Source organism: Dendropsophus ebraccatus, chromosome 12 (assembly GCF_027789765.1).
Source record: "Dendropsophus ebraccatus isolate aDenEbr1 chromosome 12, aDenEbr1.pat, whole genome shotgun sequence".
In the NCBI taxonomy this organism is placed as follows: Eukaryota; Metazoa; Chordata; class Amphibia; order Anura; family Hylidae; genus Dendropsophus; species Dendropsophus ebraccatus.
Window position 1 is genome coordinate 65,771,149 of NC_091465.1, and position 15,339 is coordinate 65,786,487.

Genomic DNA, 15,339 nt, shown 5'->3' on the forward strand with positions numbered 1-15,339 from the left:
ACACACTTCTATGTACAATTTCTGACAATTTGGTCCAGTAAATCTTTAATGTGTCTCAGAGGGTCACAAAAAGCTACAAAAGGAAAATGTAGAATGATAAGATTATCTGCAGAGATAGGAATCTGTATACCAATCTTATTGTACAACTGATAACTGACCTCCCCCTCCAGACACTTGAGAGACGTCTGAGCTTCATTCCTGAATATCACCATTACCTGTAATCTAATGAAAAGGTGATTAAAAAAATATAGAGAGACTGTCTGTATATATATAAATAATAAATAAACATAAATAAATCTTATACATCCAGTTATATCAAAGAGATTTTTTTTTCTTTTGTGGTTGATAGTTTCACATCAATTACTGCACATTTTGTGATTGTTATTACAATAAATGATTTTATTACTATTCTACTGTATAGTGTTTTTGTAAGTCTTTGGGCCATAAAATGCCCGAGTAATTTTGCAGCTCCAAAAACTTTTTTTTTTTTCTATTGAGCTTTAATTTAGCTAAAAAATTCAGTGGCCTGTCCTCTATTTTAGCTGTTAATATGAGATATATTTGGGCATTAATTGGGCGTTTACAGCCCAGAATATCATCCAAATTAAAATAGTGATATTTTTCTGGAATTTTCTGCCATATTTTAAGCCTTTTTTCAGCCGTTTTTTCCCCCAGTTCTACATAGTTTTTTTCATTCCTTTGCATGTTGCCACACATTTTATTTAGCTTTTTTTGGGGCCATATTTTGCCTGTTTTTTGAGCATTTAAAGTTGGACTCTAGACAGTAAATTTGGCTTAAAACGATGCAGACAGATATCAGCTAAATGTCAATGGGGAAATATGAAACACAATCCTGCTATAATGTTTTTCAATGCATTTGAAGTTGTGAAATCCCAGCAGGGCCTGCGTTCAGTATTTATTTTTTTTTATTTTTTTTAATTTTGGCGTTTCCCCCCCCCCCCCCTACACTTCTATAGGAAAAAAAAAAACTCATGTCTATATGCATATTGGCTTTTATTCTCAGTTCCTCAATAAAAATCCTGGAATCACATGATAAAGAACCATATAACTTGTACTTAAAAAAAAAGGCAGGGGATAAAACACTCTTATAGTAATTTACACTATGTAATAGTACGGTATGTTAGCTATGATAAATGCTTTTTTAAATGCAAATTTTATTTACAAAAAAAAAGGCTCCATTGTCCTTTGTCCTTGTCCTTCTACCAGTGAGGAGGAGATTGCTGTGTAAGGAGGAGCCGGTGTCCTGGATAAATAGGGAGGAGGTTGCAGCTCCTGACATCCCCGACTCCATCTCCTCCAGTCACCATGAGCTTCATCCTCGGCCTCATCTTCCTGTGTGCAGGAGCCTCTGCTGTTGCTGCCGGTAATACAACCTTCTCTCTCTCCCATCTCTCTCTCTATGTTTGTCACTAACCGAGAACTTTTTATATGAACAGTTCATCCTTATAATATTCTGTTGTTTGTCTGATAATACAATGGTATGGAGTAAAGTTGCTTTTAATGTTATAAGATTTATATATTTACACTGCATATATTGGAAAATTCTGCAAATTGTCCATAATTGATCAGAATTGAAGTGTCTAGCATACATATATGCTGGTGACATATATATCCAATGTAAATCTATTACGGAGTGCCCCACTTAGTGGAATCCGCCATACATAGAGTTCCATAGTAAAAAGAAAAAAAAATGTATATATATATATATATATATATATATATATATATATATTCCTTTTTTTTATTTGAACCAGTTCAATGGAAAAGAGCATAGGTCTCTGCTATTCCAATCAGCAGACTATGAGCTGAGGCCAAAATAGAAAACTATAGGCCCCTTTTGGGTATAAGGGGATCTACAAAATCATTTATTCAGGAATGGAAAAATGTGGCCGCTTTCTTCCAGAAACAGCACCTCTCTTGTCCTCAGTTTGGGTTTTGCAGCTCAGTTCCATTGAAGTAAATGAAGCTGAACTGTAATACATCCAAGAGCAATAGGCCTGTGGATTTTATAGAAAAACTTACTTTTAGAATTGCCTTTTGGGATAGTGTTTTTTTTTCCACGACCCCCAGTAACACAGACTATCCTATATTAGCACAGCCCTGAAATAAGATGCTGAATATTAATGTCTATTTTATTATAATCTTAATATGAATTATTTTTTTCTATCTTTTATTTCCTTTCAGAGTACGACTGCTTATCAGTAGCAGGAAAACTAAAGCAGATAGATGCCGGAGCCGGGGAGGTGTATGGTGTAGACGACAATGGGACCACCTTCCACTTGGTAGGAGACAGCTGGCAGCAGCTTCCCGGGCAGTTCATTCACGTGACGGTCGGACCAGCTGGAGTTTGGGCCATCAATAGGACGAACAGTGTCCACAAACTGCAGGACAACAGGTGGAAACCGGTGACAGGTAAAACAACAATACATTTTTGTTAAGTTGTATAGAACCTCTATCGAAGGGGTATTCTTTTCTGACAATGTTACTTCTAGCAACAGTCGGGGGGGAAGGGTTAAGGGAAGGGTCTGACCGCTGGGGTCCCCTATGATTTCAAGATCAGTGAGCCTAGTCTTTCTTTTGAATGAAGCAGCAGGTTGTGCATGCACGCCACTGCTCGCTCCATTCATTCTCTATGGGAGCTGTTGAAAACAACCAACCACTATACTTTCTAGACTTTACTGTACTTCACTGTACTTTATTAGAACTTAGTAAACTATAAATTTATTCTAAACTTTTTAAAATATGCACTTCTGCAATATAGCCTTGAGTCTTGTCCTTCCTGGCTATTCCCATTAACCCTGTACTGATGTGACATCCATGATGACAACCCATGAAATACCGTATGGGCATTCAGTAGCCAAAACTGTGACTATGGATGGTGCATCACTGTTGTGGTCAGCAATTGAGTGTGGTCCTCTATGTGTTGTTAAAATGTAACAACAATTGAAACGTATTTAAACCCCCACAAAAAACCCTTTAAGAGACTTGATACATTATGATTTTACGTATACCTTTTCTCATTACCCACTATAAAGAAGAGACATGTGTCCTTGGCTTTTGCTCCATCGAGGACCACCAGTTCCTCAAAATTCACTTATTATTGTATCTACGATATAAAAACCTATTTGTTCATTTCTCCAGGATTCCTGCAGCAGGTGGATGCTGGCTTTAGTAAGTCTGTGGGTGGAGTGGGCCCATTTGGCTATATCTATTGCCTGAATGAGAACTGCGTCAACTCCAGGTCTTCACTTCTGACATTCACTCGTATCGATGGGTCTCTGAGGTATTACAGCTGCGGACTCTTTGGATGCTGGGGATTGAGTTTTGACAACAGAATCTTTTTTCGACAAAATGTGGCATCCAGTGCATGCCAGGGAACCGGATGGCAGCCGATTGAGGGCAGTCTAAGAGTGATTGAGGTTGGCACCGATGGCTCAGTCTATGGCATAAACCCTGCTGGAGACGCTTTCAAGAGGTAAGAGCTTTACAGAACCACATTATAGAGAATAATTAGTTATTTGCATTTTGGTTATTATTGAACTGACCTGCAGTATCTGGCACAGCCACTAGTAATATATTCAAAGCTGTAACTGCTAAAGAATGAAGGAGATATAGGACTCACTAGAGCGCCTCAACCCATCTTTTATGCGATGGCTGCGGGTGTTGAAGTTTGGACCTCCCCCATTATTTGATACAAAATCTATTCTAAGAAGTCATTGTATTATGTTCAATGCTCATGGCATGCAGAAAACTGGCACTCATTTAAGCCCAGACACTTTCACAGCGAGAGTAGCTCACCATCACTCACTGTCTCTGAGGGTGCCTGCACACTACGGAAATCTCACATATGAACCCCCGCGTATTCCGTCGCTCGTACCCGCACACGGCGGCGCGCATCTCTGCCTGTGCCATAGACACTATTCTATGCACAGGCGGATTCTGCATTCCGCCGAAAGAATTGGCATGTCACTTCTTTCAGCGTAATGCAAAATCCACCCGTGCAGAGAATAGTGTCTATGGCACCGGCAGAGATGCGCGCCGCCACGTGCGGGTACAAGCAACGGAATATGCTACGGGTTATACGCGGGAATTCTGTAGTGTGCAGGCACCCTTATAGAGTACAGGAGATCTCATTGGTCGGATCAGTTACATCCTGGGAGGAATCCTCCTGGGATCATAATGACCAATGATCAGCAGAGCAGTAACAACCAGTGAACATAACTCTGTACAGTTCTACATATTACATCATAAACAATGTGAACCTGTATACAACTAACAATCCTCTTTCTTTTAGGATGAACGTTACCGCCTCTAACCCCACCGGTACATCATGGAGCCAGATAGACGTCTGTGCCACCTTCAGACACGTCACTTATGATGATGGAGTCCTGTGGCTTCTATCACAAAATGGAGACATTTATAAATGCACAGAAAATAATTAAAAGAGCAAAAACTATTGAAGAAATGCTGAAATATCTTTTCTATTTTTTTTGTGATATTTTCACACAAAAACAATAAAATACTTTTTTTAAATAGCTACATGTTACCTGTGTTTTATCCAAAGATGCAGTCATCTCGTGCTATTATGACATATTGCATTATGAGTGGTTTCTTTATGTCTCTAATACCCAATAGCGAGTAGCTCAGATCCATGGGGGTACGATTAAATAAATAAAAGGAAGAAAGCAGGTATGTTTTGCAGCTCCTGGATAACCCCTTTAAACATCCTAGTACTGTTTTTTACATAAAAAAGTAGGAGAGCTTTTGGGCCACCTCAGGGTCCGGGGTCCAGATCCCTTGATTAGCAGAATAAAGTATTTTTGACACCTGTTGAAAGGCCATTAGGACAACCCTTCCCCTTATAGGCTAGAAGGCCCTGTGCTGATCGTCTCACCTTTCAGAGACTATAGGTGCCATAGATACAGCAGAGAGGATTTATTATTTGCAATTTTTTCACCCACTTTATCCATGTACTTTCTCTTTTATGCCTGTAGTGTGAGCATCATATTGTCACACCAGGCGCGTAACATGTAACCAAGGGGTCCCATAGGAAGACTTGGATGGGGGCCCCACTTGACAATGTGCACAGTAATAATACAGTAGGGCTATATTGTGCACAGGTATGTCACAATAACAGGGAGTATGCACACAGTAATGTCACTACATAAATACTGTGATATGGGGCACATTTATCAAAGATGCCCTCATGTACACCACAGGAAAGTGCCGTGGCCCAGGGGAGCTGGATACTGGTGTTGAACCAGCCGGCGGGCTCTGGTGTTTTGGGGGCTACTGGTCACAGTGGTCAGGAGTGGTAACACCCACCCCCGAACACACGGGCAACCGGAACTTAAGTAGAACTAGTGTGAGGTTTAGGGTATGTTCACACTATGTATCTGTGCGGCTGTAGTTTTTACGCGGCTGGAAATGTGCGGCTGAAACTACGGCCGTGGGAAAAAATAGACATGCGGCTGAAAACATACGGTCATTTACTTGGAAATCTGGTTCAACTAAAAATAACAAATAAAATCTTTAGAAAGTGATGCAAACACCTCTGGATGCATCTGGCAAAGCAGGGACACAGTTTACAGGAATCGCTATTACCGGGGTTTGCGATCCTCTGCAGTAATGCCGATGCCTCTCATGGTTAATATATTTAATTATTAAAACACATTTTCATTGTAATAAAGTCCCTTTCGTTGTTCAATAATTAAATGTAAACGAATCCATCATTTTGCAATTAAATATACTGTTAAAATAAATATATATATAAATAAATGTATATTTATATATATATATTTATTTTTTGACAGTATATTTAATTGCACAATGATGGATTCGTTTAAATTTAATTATTGAACAATGAAACTGATTTTATTACAACAAAAATGTGTTTTATTAATTAAATATTAATTAGTACAGGAAGCTCCATTAAGCCGTTAATTCATATTCCCGGTAATAGAGCTTTCTGTACTAATCATCACTTTACTTTAATTAAAACATCAAATGTTTCTTCTAATTATGTTATCACAATAGAATTATTAGAAGAAACATTTTGAATTATATGTGTGCTCAGCTGATTGGCTGATCGGCTCAGCGCACATATAATTTGCGGGTCCGCAGCACAGTGACTTCATTGTGCTGCGGACCAGCGAAGAGGACACATCGGGGTGAGTATAGAGCTCTCCCCACCCCCTCCCCTGCACTGCACCCCTCCCAGCAAGGAAGGGGGGTCACTTAACCCCTTCCTTGCTGGGATGGGTGCAGTCTGACATCAGTCTGGCCCCCAAGGGGTTAAGGGGATGCAATGCATCCTCCCTTAACCCCTTGGGGGCCAGACTGTAAGCAGCGATCTGTAAAGATGCTGCATACTGTAAGGTGCACAACACCGCTCACAATGATGGGTGTTGTGCTCCTGTTTGTGTATTTTTGTGTGTTTCTCCCTTTTTGTTTTTCAGATATCGGTATCCTGTGGATTATGTCGGATTCCGTGGACTACGTCGATGACCAGCGGTTGTTTGGTGTTTTTTTTTATAAAATGGTCAATGAGGGGTGTGGGGAGGTTTTTATTTGAATTAAAAAAAAATTTCACTTGTGTCTTGTCTTTATTTCTTTACTTTATAGACTTAGTAGTGGAAGCCGTCTAATAGACGGAATCCATTACTAAGTCGGGGCCTAGTGTTAGCAGGTATAAAATGGCTAACACTAACCCCCCATTATTACCCCAGTACCCAATGCCAACAGGGGTACTGGGAAGAGCCGGGTGCCAGTGGTCCCGGAGCGTCAAAATTGGAGCTCCTGGACTGGGGCGGCAGCAGGCTGGTAAGATTTAGGCTGGGGAGGGCCTAAACCAATGGCTCTTCCCACCCTGGTGTTACCAGGCTGCTGTTGCTTGGTTTTTAGCCCGTCTGGTTATGAAAATAGGGGGGACCCTATGCGTTTTTTTAATTATTTATTTATTTTATAAAAAACCGCATAGGGTCCCCCCTATTTTTATAACACCCATCATTGTGAGCGGTGTTGTGCACCTTACAGTATGCAGCATCTTTACAGATTGCTGCTTACAGTCTGGCCCCCAAGGGGTTAAGGGAGGATGCATTGCATCCCCCTTAACCCCTTGGGTGCCAAACTGATGTCAGACTGCACCCATCCCAGCAAGGAAGGGGTTAATTGACCCCCCCCTTCCTTGCTGGGATGGGTGCAGTGCAGGGGAGGGGGTGGGGAGAGCTCTATGCTCTTCATTGTGCTCTTCGCTGGTCCGCAGCACAATGAAGTCACTGTACTGCGGACCGGCTCTTTATATGTGCGCTCAGCCGATCAGCCAATCAGCTGAGCACACATATAATTCAAAATTTTTCTTCTGACAATGCTATTGTGATTACATAATTTTAAGAAACATTTGATGTTTTAATTAACGTAAAGTGTTGATTAGTACAGAAAGCTCTATTTACCGGGAATATGAATTAACGGCTTAATAGAGCTTCCTGTACTAATTAATATTTAATTAATAAAACACATTTCTGTTGTAATAAAATCAGTTTCGTTGTTCAATAATTTAATTCTAACGAATCCATCATTGTGCAATTAAATATACTGTCAAAAAATAAATATATATATAAATATACATTTATTTATATATATATTTATTTTAACAGTTTATTTAATTGCACAATGATGGATTCGTTAGAATTAAATTATTGAACAACGAAAGGGACTTTATTACAAAGAAAATGTGTTTTATTAATTTAATATATTAACTATTAGAGGCATAGGTATTCGGCATTATTGCTGGCTATTTTTTAAGTACTCCGTACGGACCGCCTGTCAATCCACGGCCGTGAATTTGCACAGTTCCAGCCACAAACAATGGTCTTGTTCATTTTTTACGGGTCCGTTTACGATCGGGCCCTAGGCTCATACATAGTGTGCACTGTGCAGCCGTATATCGTATACTTTCCAGCGTACGCATGAACCGGAAAAATACGACCGATGATTTACAGCCCGCAATACAGCAGCACAGATACATAGTGTGAACATAGCCTTAAGGTGCAACAACAGAGATGACAGAATCTCACTCAAACAATGCTTGACTTTACTTGAAATATCTTAAGTGCAATACAAAAGGTAACAGTGCTTTGGTACTTACTGCAAATAAACAGTAACAGTAACTCGAGGTAGGGTAGTAACTAGGATTCATGGGGCCCCCCACACAAAGCACAAAACGTATACCACCACCAAACACTGTGAACGTGCAGAAATAATTTCAGGTACATCAGGTCTATGCATAATTTCAACTAGAGGGCAAAACACTTAGGAATAAAATATAACCTTTAATTAGCTACTGATAAAAACATGCCACAAAAAACACATACATGATCTACAGTACTACCTTAGAACTGATTATGCAATATGAGGGGGAACAATATTGATGGTAGGGAACACAGAGGGACACAGTGCACACTGTCCACTCCTAGTTAGTCAGATTCTGTCCCTGCCTTTTGGGGTGTCCCACCTCCTTAACAGGGTGGCCCCAACCACGATGACGTTCCCTTCTCTGTTCTAAGTGAAAAGACACATGACATACAAACATGCAAATGTGATAATAATTAATCAACACACCACCAAATACACAAAGATCCAACGCGTTTCACCCGTCCAATACTAACGGGATCATCAGGGATACCAAAAAGTGCAAAAAATAAGTAAGTACATAAACGTAGTGAGATGAATATGCAAAACCACTTACACTACCTCAGGTGGATTGCCAACCGATATGTATTGCCCAGATAGCAAACAAAGATCCACGGCACAAACGACTAAACTAGTGCCTACTCAGTCCACTGCATCCCATGGTAGACTGTCATGGGCACCGCTGGGTATATTCCCGCAGGTGGTTAGAGTAGAAGACCCAGATATGTCACAATAAACCTGACAGGGTCAATCATAAGATGCAGGGCTTGGAAAAAAAAAAAAAATTTCAGGATGTATACCACTATTATTCAGCAATATATAAACACACAACCAACTGGTGGTATCGCTAACAATGATATAATGTATAGCTATATCGCTCAGGCTAACCAATCATGCTCTGACCGAGAAATAAACCAGTGATACTTATCGGATGTGTTGCAGAGGACCATGTGGTACCATCCTATAGGGTCAGCATATGAGCTTGTGGAGATCCATGCCGTGATGTAGTGTTCCACAATGAACTCACCAGCGTCTGCTCCCTTTTTATTCCTATCATCTTAATTGAAAAAACGCCGGACTTCCGGTGTGTGGAACGCTGCGTGCGTTCCACTGGACCCGGCACATGTGTGTGGAATAGGCGTCATTTCCGGCTCTGCATCCGAAATCAGGTCTATGCAGACAGAAGAGTATTATCAGCAGTGATGAGAAGCAGAATACAGAACAATAGTAGAGAATTGCTCTGCTCTCTTGTCGTCTGTTATTGATAATTATCTAGGTTAAAGTATTTTGCCCTGTAAACTATTAACTATAAACTATTAAAGGACAACTCACTGCTCCGCACTTGCTCCCCAAAGTATTCCATAAATGTATTCAATCAAAAACATACTGTCTATTACATTTACATACACATCCATTGTAATTCCAATGGAATGTCCAGTAGGGGCGCTTTATATATAGAAGTCAATGGTACTCATTGACTTCTATAAATAGTGCGCCCCCTGCTGGACACTCCATTGTAATTACACCCCCGGTTCGTGACGTCACAGTATTTTAGAGCATCTGATGTCTCCTTGGTCTACTAAATTTAGGGAAATAGCTCCATATGTGCATTTCCCATAATTAATGTACATTAGAAATTTGTCTAACTTTACATAAGTAATAACATATTAAAAAATAGTTTTGGCCAGACTTCTCCTTTAAGTCCCAAAACAGAGTCCCAAGATAGAGTTATACTACTGAAATAATTCAGTGCTCCTTCCTGCCTCTGTATTGTGCTGTCCCCTTGCTATTCCTCCTGGAAATCTATGTGTAAATTCATGACAAACTGACTCCTCCAACTATCACTGACAGGCTAGACTGTGGGGACACATCCTATTGAGCGGAGGATTGGTAGCAACAGGTGTCAGTGAGGCTTGGGATAGAGGAGTGCTCACTAAAAGTCTTCACATAGTACCACCATACTGACCATATCCAGTACACTGAGACCAACTTTATAAGAAGGCCAAATGATAACACTGCACCATTACCGAATATTACCACCACATAACAACTACATGTTACCATTATAGTGTTAGTAAATTAAACCCATTATACCAAGGTTAATATTACCAATAACACTATGCAGGGGGCAATTAATACCGCCAAACCATGACCACATATTACCACCACATAAGGACTAACACCATCATACTGTATATAACACCTTATATGCAGAACATTGTTACCTCCGTACAGTGAGCACATTACAGCACAGTTACAGTACATCCAGTGACTCACATGTAACGTCTTCTCTGATTGGCATCTTTCTCTTTGGTTGTTTTCCCCACTTGGCCCAGGCTGTCATGATGACGTCTTCTGGTCACCACTCATCTCCACCGAATCTGTCAGACACACATCTAAGGCTCTGCACTTTTATTACACCACCTACCCACCTCTATACAAGCTGCCCATCCATAATGCCCCAGATGGTAATAATGTCTCTGTAGATCATTCAGTATTAGTTCCCTTAACAGTAACCTTTAATAATGCCCCATACTGTAGTTACCTCATAATAGTGCCCCCATACAGTAGTTACCCATTATTTCCCCCATGCAGTAATCCTGTGATAGTGTCCTGTCCCAAATAGTAGTTTATTTCCCCAATAGTGCCCAATAGTAGCAAACTCCTCCCATTACTGCCCCATATATGTTATTCCTCCAAATAGTGCCCCATATAGTAGCTAACTCCTCCCAGTATTGCTCCATATACTAGTTATTCCCCTATATAATAGTTAAGCCCCCAATGGTTCCCTAGATATGTCCCCAATAGTACCCCATATAGTAGATAGGCCACCGATAGTTCCCCATATAGTAGCTATGCCCACAGTAATGCTCCATATAGTAGCTATATCCCCCCCCCCCCTTATGCAGCTGCATGCTTACTTGGCCTGGCTCCCACACTGTGGCACTCCTCTGGCAGTAGGATGGGCAATGAGGATGTCACCTGCCTGTCACACTCTTTCATCTCCACTCCAGGCTGCACGCATTTTATGTTTATGTAAGGAGCTGTGCTGCAGTCATGCCCGCCCGCCCGCATCCAGGCGCCCTCCAGAGAGCAGTCACAGCACCATCACCGGTAGGAGACTCAGGGCTGCTGCCTGACATCTTGCACATCATTGCTGTGATGCTGTGCTGCGAGCGCCACGGCCCGAAGCTTTTACATCATTCCAGGGTGAGATGCCTATATAGGCGGGGCGCTGGGGATGCAGTGCTCTGGGGGAGGGCCATGTGGACGGCCTGACTGCACTGACACCCTGGGAGAGGGGAGTGGGGTGATTGGTTGTGGGGGCTGTTCCTGGACGCTGGAGGGGTGAATGGGTTCAGGCGGGTCACTGAGACACTGTCAGTGTCCTAGCATCATGGAGTCAGGCCACGCTTTGCCAGCAGGGACCCGGGCCCCATAGCAACTGCGTGCCCTGCCTCTATGGTAGCTACGCCACTGACTCGAGGTGAAGAAAGATAGAAGAATATTTTAGAGCAGAAGATATGGGCCGGATAGGAGACCTTTGCCTAATTAGTGTCAGTACTCTGCCAGGATTTGTGTAAAGTGAAATCTTAAAAGGATCCTCACACTCACGTATACATAATCATGATCCCTTGACAAAGCAACGCAAAACGCGTGTAGGGTGAGTAGGTGAGTGGGACTTGGTTTAATACATGCATCCTCTCTGGCAATTTTACATGTAGTACTTGTTGGTGATTTCACCACTTGTGTGGTACTTATCCAGTACCCACGGCACTTTATTAGGCTTTGCCTTTCTTCTTACTGCTATTTGTAATTATTTTTGTAATCCCCTGTTTGCCATCTAGTGGAGGTTGCCTGTATTACAATACCCATTTATTTATTTCTATCTAGCCCCTTTGTGCATGTGCAATATATGACTATATGAAGTTTATATGTATGTCCCCTCAGTGATTTCTTTTGTGTATGGTTCTGTTTCATGCCTTTCACTTTTTTTATCAATTTTATCTGATATGAATTATGTGAATAAAGGTTACAATAATATTTATGTATTTACCACTAGGCACCCGTGGTCAGGTGCCTAGGGCAGCACCAGGGAACAGGGGAAGGAAAAAACATTTTTTTCCTTCCTACTTAGTCAAGCAGAATCAGTAGAAAGCAGCTTACTTTCACTGTGGTCTACTGCGGTACAGTCCCTTTTTTCTCTACTTCGCCCGACATCTTTGATCGTTGTCTTCCATTACACAAGACGATTATCGGCCGTAAAGGCCGACAGCCGAATACGGCCGATAATTGTTTTGTGTAATAGACCCTTTAGTCTGGAGCTGGACTGCAACACATCCTGACTGGCGTAGAGCTAGGCTGAAACTCCCTAACTACAGGAAGTAGTGTGTGACAGGCTAAACCTTCCCACATAACTGCAGCTGTATCCCTGGGGAAATGTGACACCTGATGGTTAAAGCAGTGCACAGCAAACTACATACTTAAAGGGGCTGTCCAGTGAAAATCTTTTTCTTTTAAATCAGCTGATATCAGAAAATTATATAGATTTGTAATTTACTTCTATTAAAAAATCTTAAGTCTTCCCATACTTATTAGTTGCTGTATATCCCGCAGAAAATGTTTTATTTTCAGTCTGACACAGAGCTCTCTGCTGACATCTCTGGCCGAGGCAGGAACTGTCCAGAGCAGGAGAGGTTTTCTATGGGGATTCATAGAAAACCGAGACAGAGTTCCTGTCTCGGCCAGAGATGTCAGCAGAGAGCACTGTGTCAGACTGAAAATAAAACAACATTTTCTGCAGGACATACAGTAGCTTATAAGTATGGGAAGACTTGAGATTTTTTTAATAAAAGTGAATTACAAATCTATATAACTTTCTGATTTCAGCTGATTTGAAAGAAAAACATTTTCGCTGGACAACCCCTTTATGCTGTGGCATCGGAAAGAACTGCTTTTACCTGGGTGTATAAGAATAAGAAACCCATAGTGGGAAAATACATAAGATTATTGCCTTTTTCTGTGGAACACCCCAGGCAGACGGGGGGACAGGGCATAGCCTCTTTTGCATATAAAATATAATTTATATATATTTATAAATGTTTATGTATACAGTTTATGTATATTTCTGCCCAAGCCCTACGATAAGCGCAGGTTCCACCAGATTTACTAAAAGGCATGATCAAACTAGTCACTGAAAAGTGAAATATGACTTTAAATGCAATATCATGCCACCAATGTCAAAATCCTGATGGGAATAGTATCTCTGTACAGTAAATGACACTTGTCTCCATTAGTGAGGAGCTACCAGGAAGTCTATAAAGATCATTGTATGTGTTATAATGATTTTATACAGCAGGTGGCGCTCATATAAAGCAAACAATACACAGCTTTGTTACATGTCAATGTTTCTTGACCCAATGTAGTAAATGTAGTAAAACTTGAATCTAAATAATAATTGTTTTTGCTTTCTTACTACTACTTTGTCATAGAGATCATCTACTAAAATTGTCCTATAGCCAATATCCACAGGGGTTTCTAAGGTGGCCAAATATTTCTGCTATAAGAGAGTAGTACAGCTAGACAGTGCAATCCATGTCTTGGAATAACTTAATAGTAGAATAGCTATAGTGTTAAGTTATTGCCCTGAACAATTTAAGGAGAGAAGTATATAGCCCATCACTGAAACCTAAGTAGAGATATCCATCTAAAGAAGAAGAAGTTTAGCCCAACACAGATATCTTTTAAATTCATAAAACGGCTTAAGTATAATTTTGTTTATTTTCTCTGTACTTTTTCGAGAAAGATTGGATAAATTCATCAGGCTGGCTTCCCACTACCTTAAAATTTGTGGAAAATGCCCCGGCCTTTTTTTCCCAAACAAACGGCAGCGGACAGGTGTTATCCGAAAGTCTATGGAAGTTTATGATCTTCCTTTTACACAACATTTTTTTCTCTTCTCTCTGGTGTTTATGAGGCTCTTTGGCAGTTTTTTTCAAAACGCAGCATGCTGAGGGTGTAGCAATTTTCTCCCATAGGGAATGTTCTATATGTCCCAAAAACATCCTTGGTGTTTGTATGGCATTTTTTTTTCTGACGTTTTGGTACCCCTTTGGCTGTGCAACTATGTCATGTGATGGCCGAAAAAATTGAAGCTTAACCATCTAGTTGCACACAAAAATGCCCAAAAAAACTACGTAAGCCCTTTCCTTTATTCAGCACTGAGTGCCTTGACACCTATTCAGTGGATAGAGTGGATGTGCATCTTTACACATGGTAATTGCAAAGTTTTATTGAGTATAATAATGTGTACCAGAGACATATTCTTTATTACTTGTTCAATTGCTTTATTGATAACTTGGTTGACGTAACCATGCTTGTACACAACAGTATTTGTGCTAGTTTGCATGATTGCACTAAGATGTCATTGTATTACATTCTTCTTTGGGGATGATACTCCCTGTGCTGATTGTACTTAAAGGGGTTATCCAGCGCTACAAAAACATGGCCCAAAACATGACTCTTGTCTCCAGTTGCAATTAAGCTCCATTTACTAATCAGCAAAACCCCACCCAAGCTGGAGACAAGAGTGGGGCTGTCTCTGAAAGAAAGTGGCCATGTTTTTCTAGCACTGGATAACCCCTTTAATTTCTCAATATGTTTTTTTTTTAAGAGATTAAAAAAAAAAACGCCCAAAAATCAAAAAATGCAAACGCATGAATAGAACGTTATGTGGCACATTGACATATTTTCTGCCATTTTTTTGACACTGCAACAAAATTGCAACAAAAAAATAGTGAGGGCACCCTCTAACAGGCTTTCTGCTCTCATAGTGTTAGGCTTTGTTCACACTACGTACCGCTGTAGTTTTTTGCGAGGTGGAACAATGCCTTAGTTTTAATGGGATCCTGGCCAGAGCGTATACACATCGTATACACACTGGCCAGGATCCCGCGCGGCCCCGCAAATAACTGACATGTCAGTTTTCTGCGGCCGCAATTCAATGAATTGCGGCCGTAGGAGACCCTGTCAGTTCACAGTATGAAGCGAGCGGCTCCGGCCGCTCGCTCCATAGTGTGCAGGGAAAGCTCTGATGCGGGTGCGCTGATGTGCCCGCATCAGAGCTCT

General features: G+C 40.9%; 1 protein-coding gene across 1 annotated transcript; it reads left to right on the forward strand.

Moving 5' to 3' along the window:
• The first annotated feature begins 1,317 nt into the window (after positions 1-1,317).
• LOC138768736 (fish-egg lectin-like) lies at positions 1,318-4,463 on the forward strand. Its single transcript, XM_069946691.1, has 4 exons — positions 1,318-1,384; positions 2,206-2,433; positions 3,163-3,496; positions 4,316-4,463. Exons 1-4 carry the CDS (start codon positions 1,327-1,329, stop codon positions 4,461-4,463), a joined length of 768 nt encoding a protein of 255 aa, XP_069802792.1. The 5' UTR covers positions 1,318-1,326.
• Positions 4,464-15,339: the final 10,876 nt, after the last annotated feature.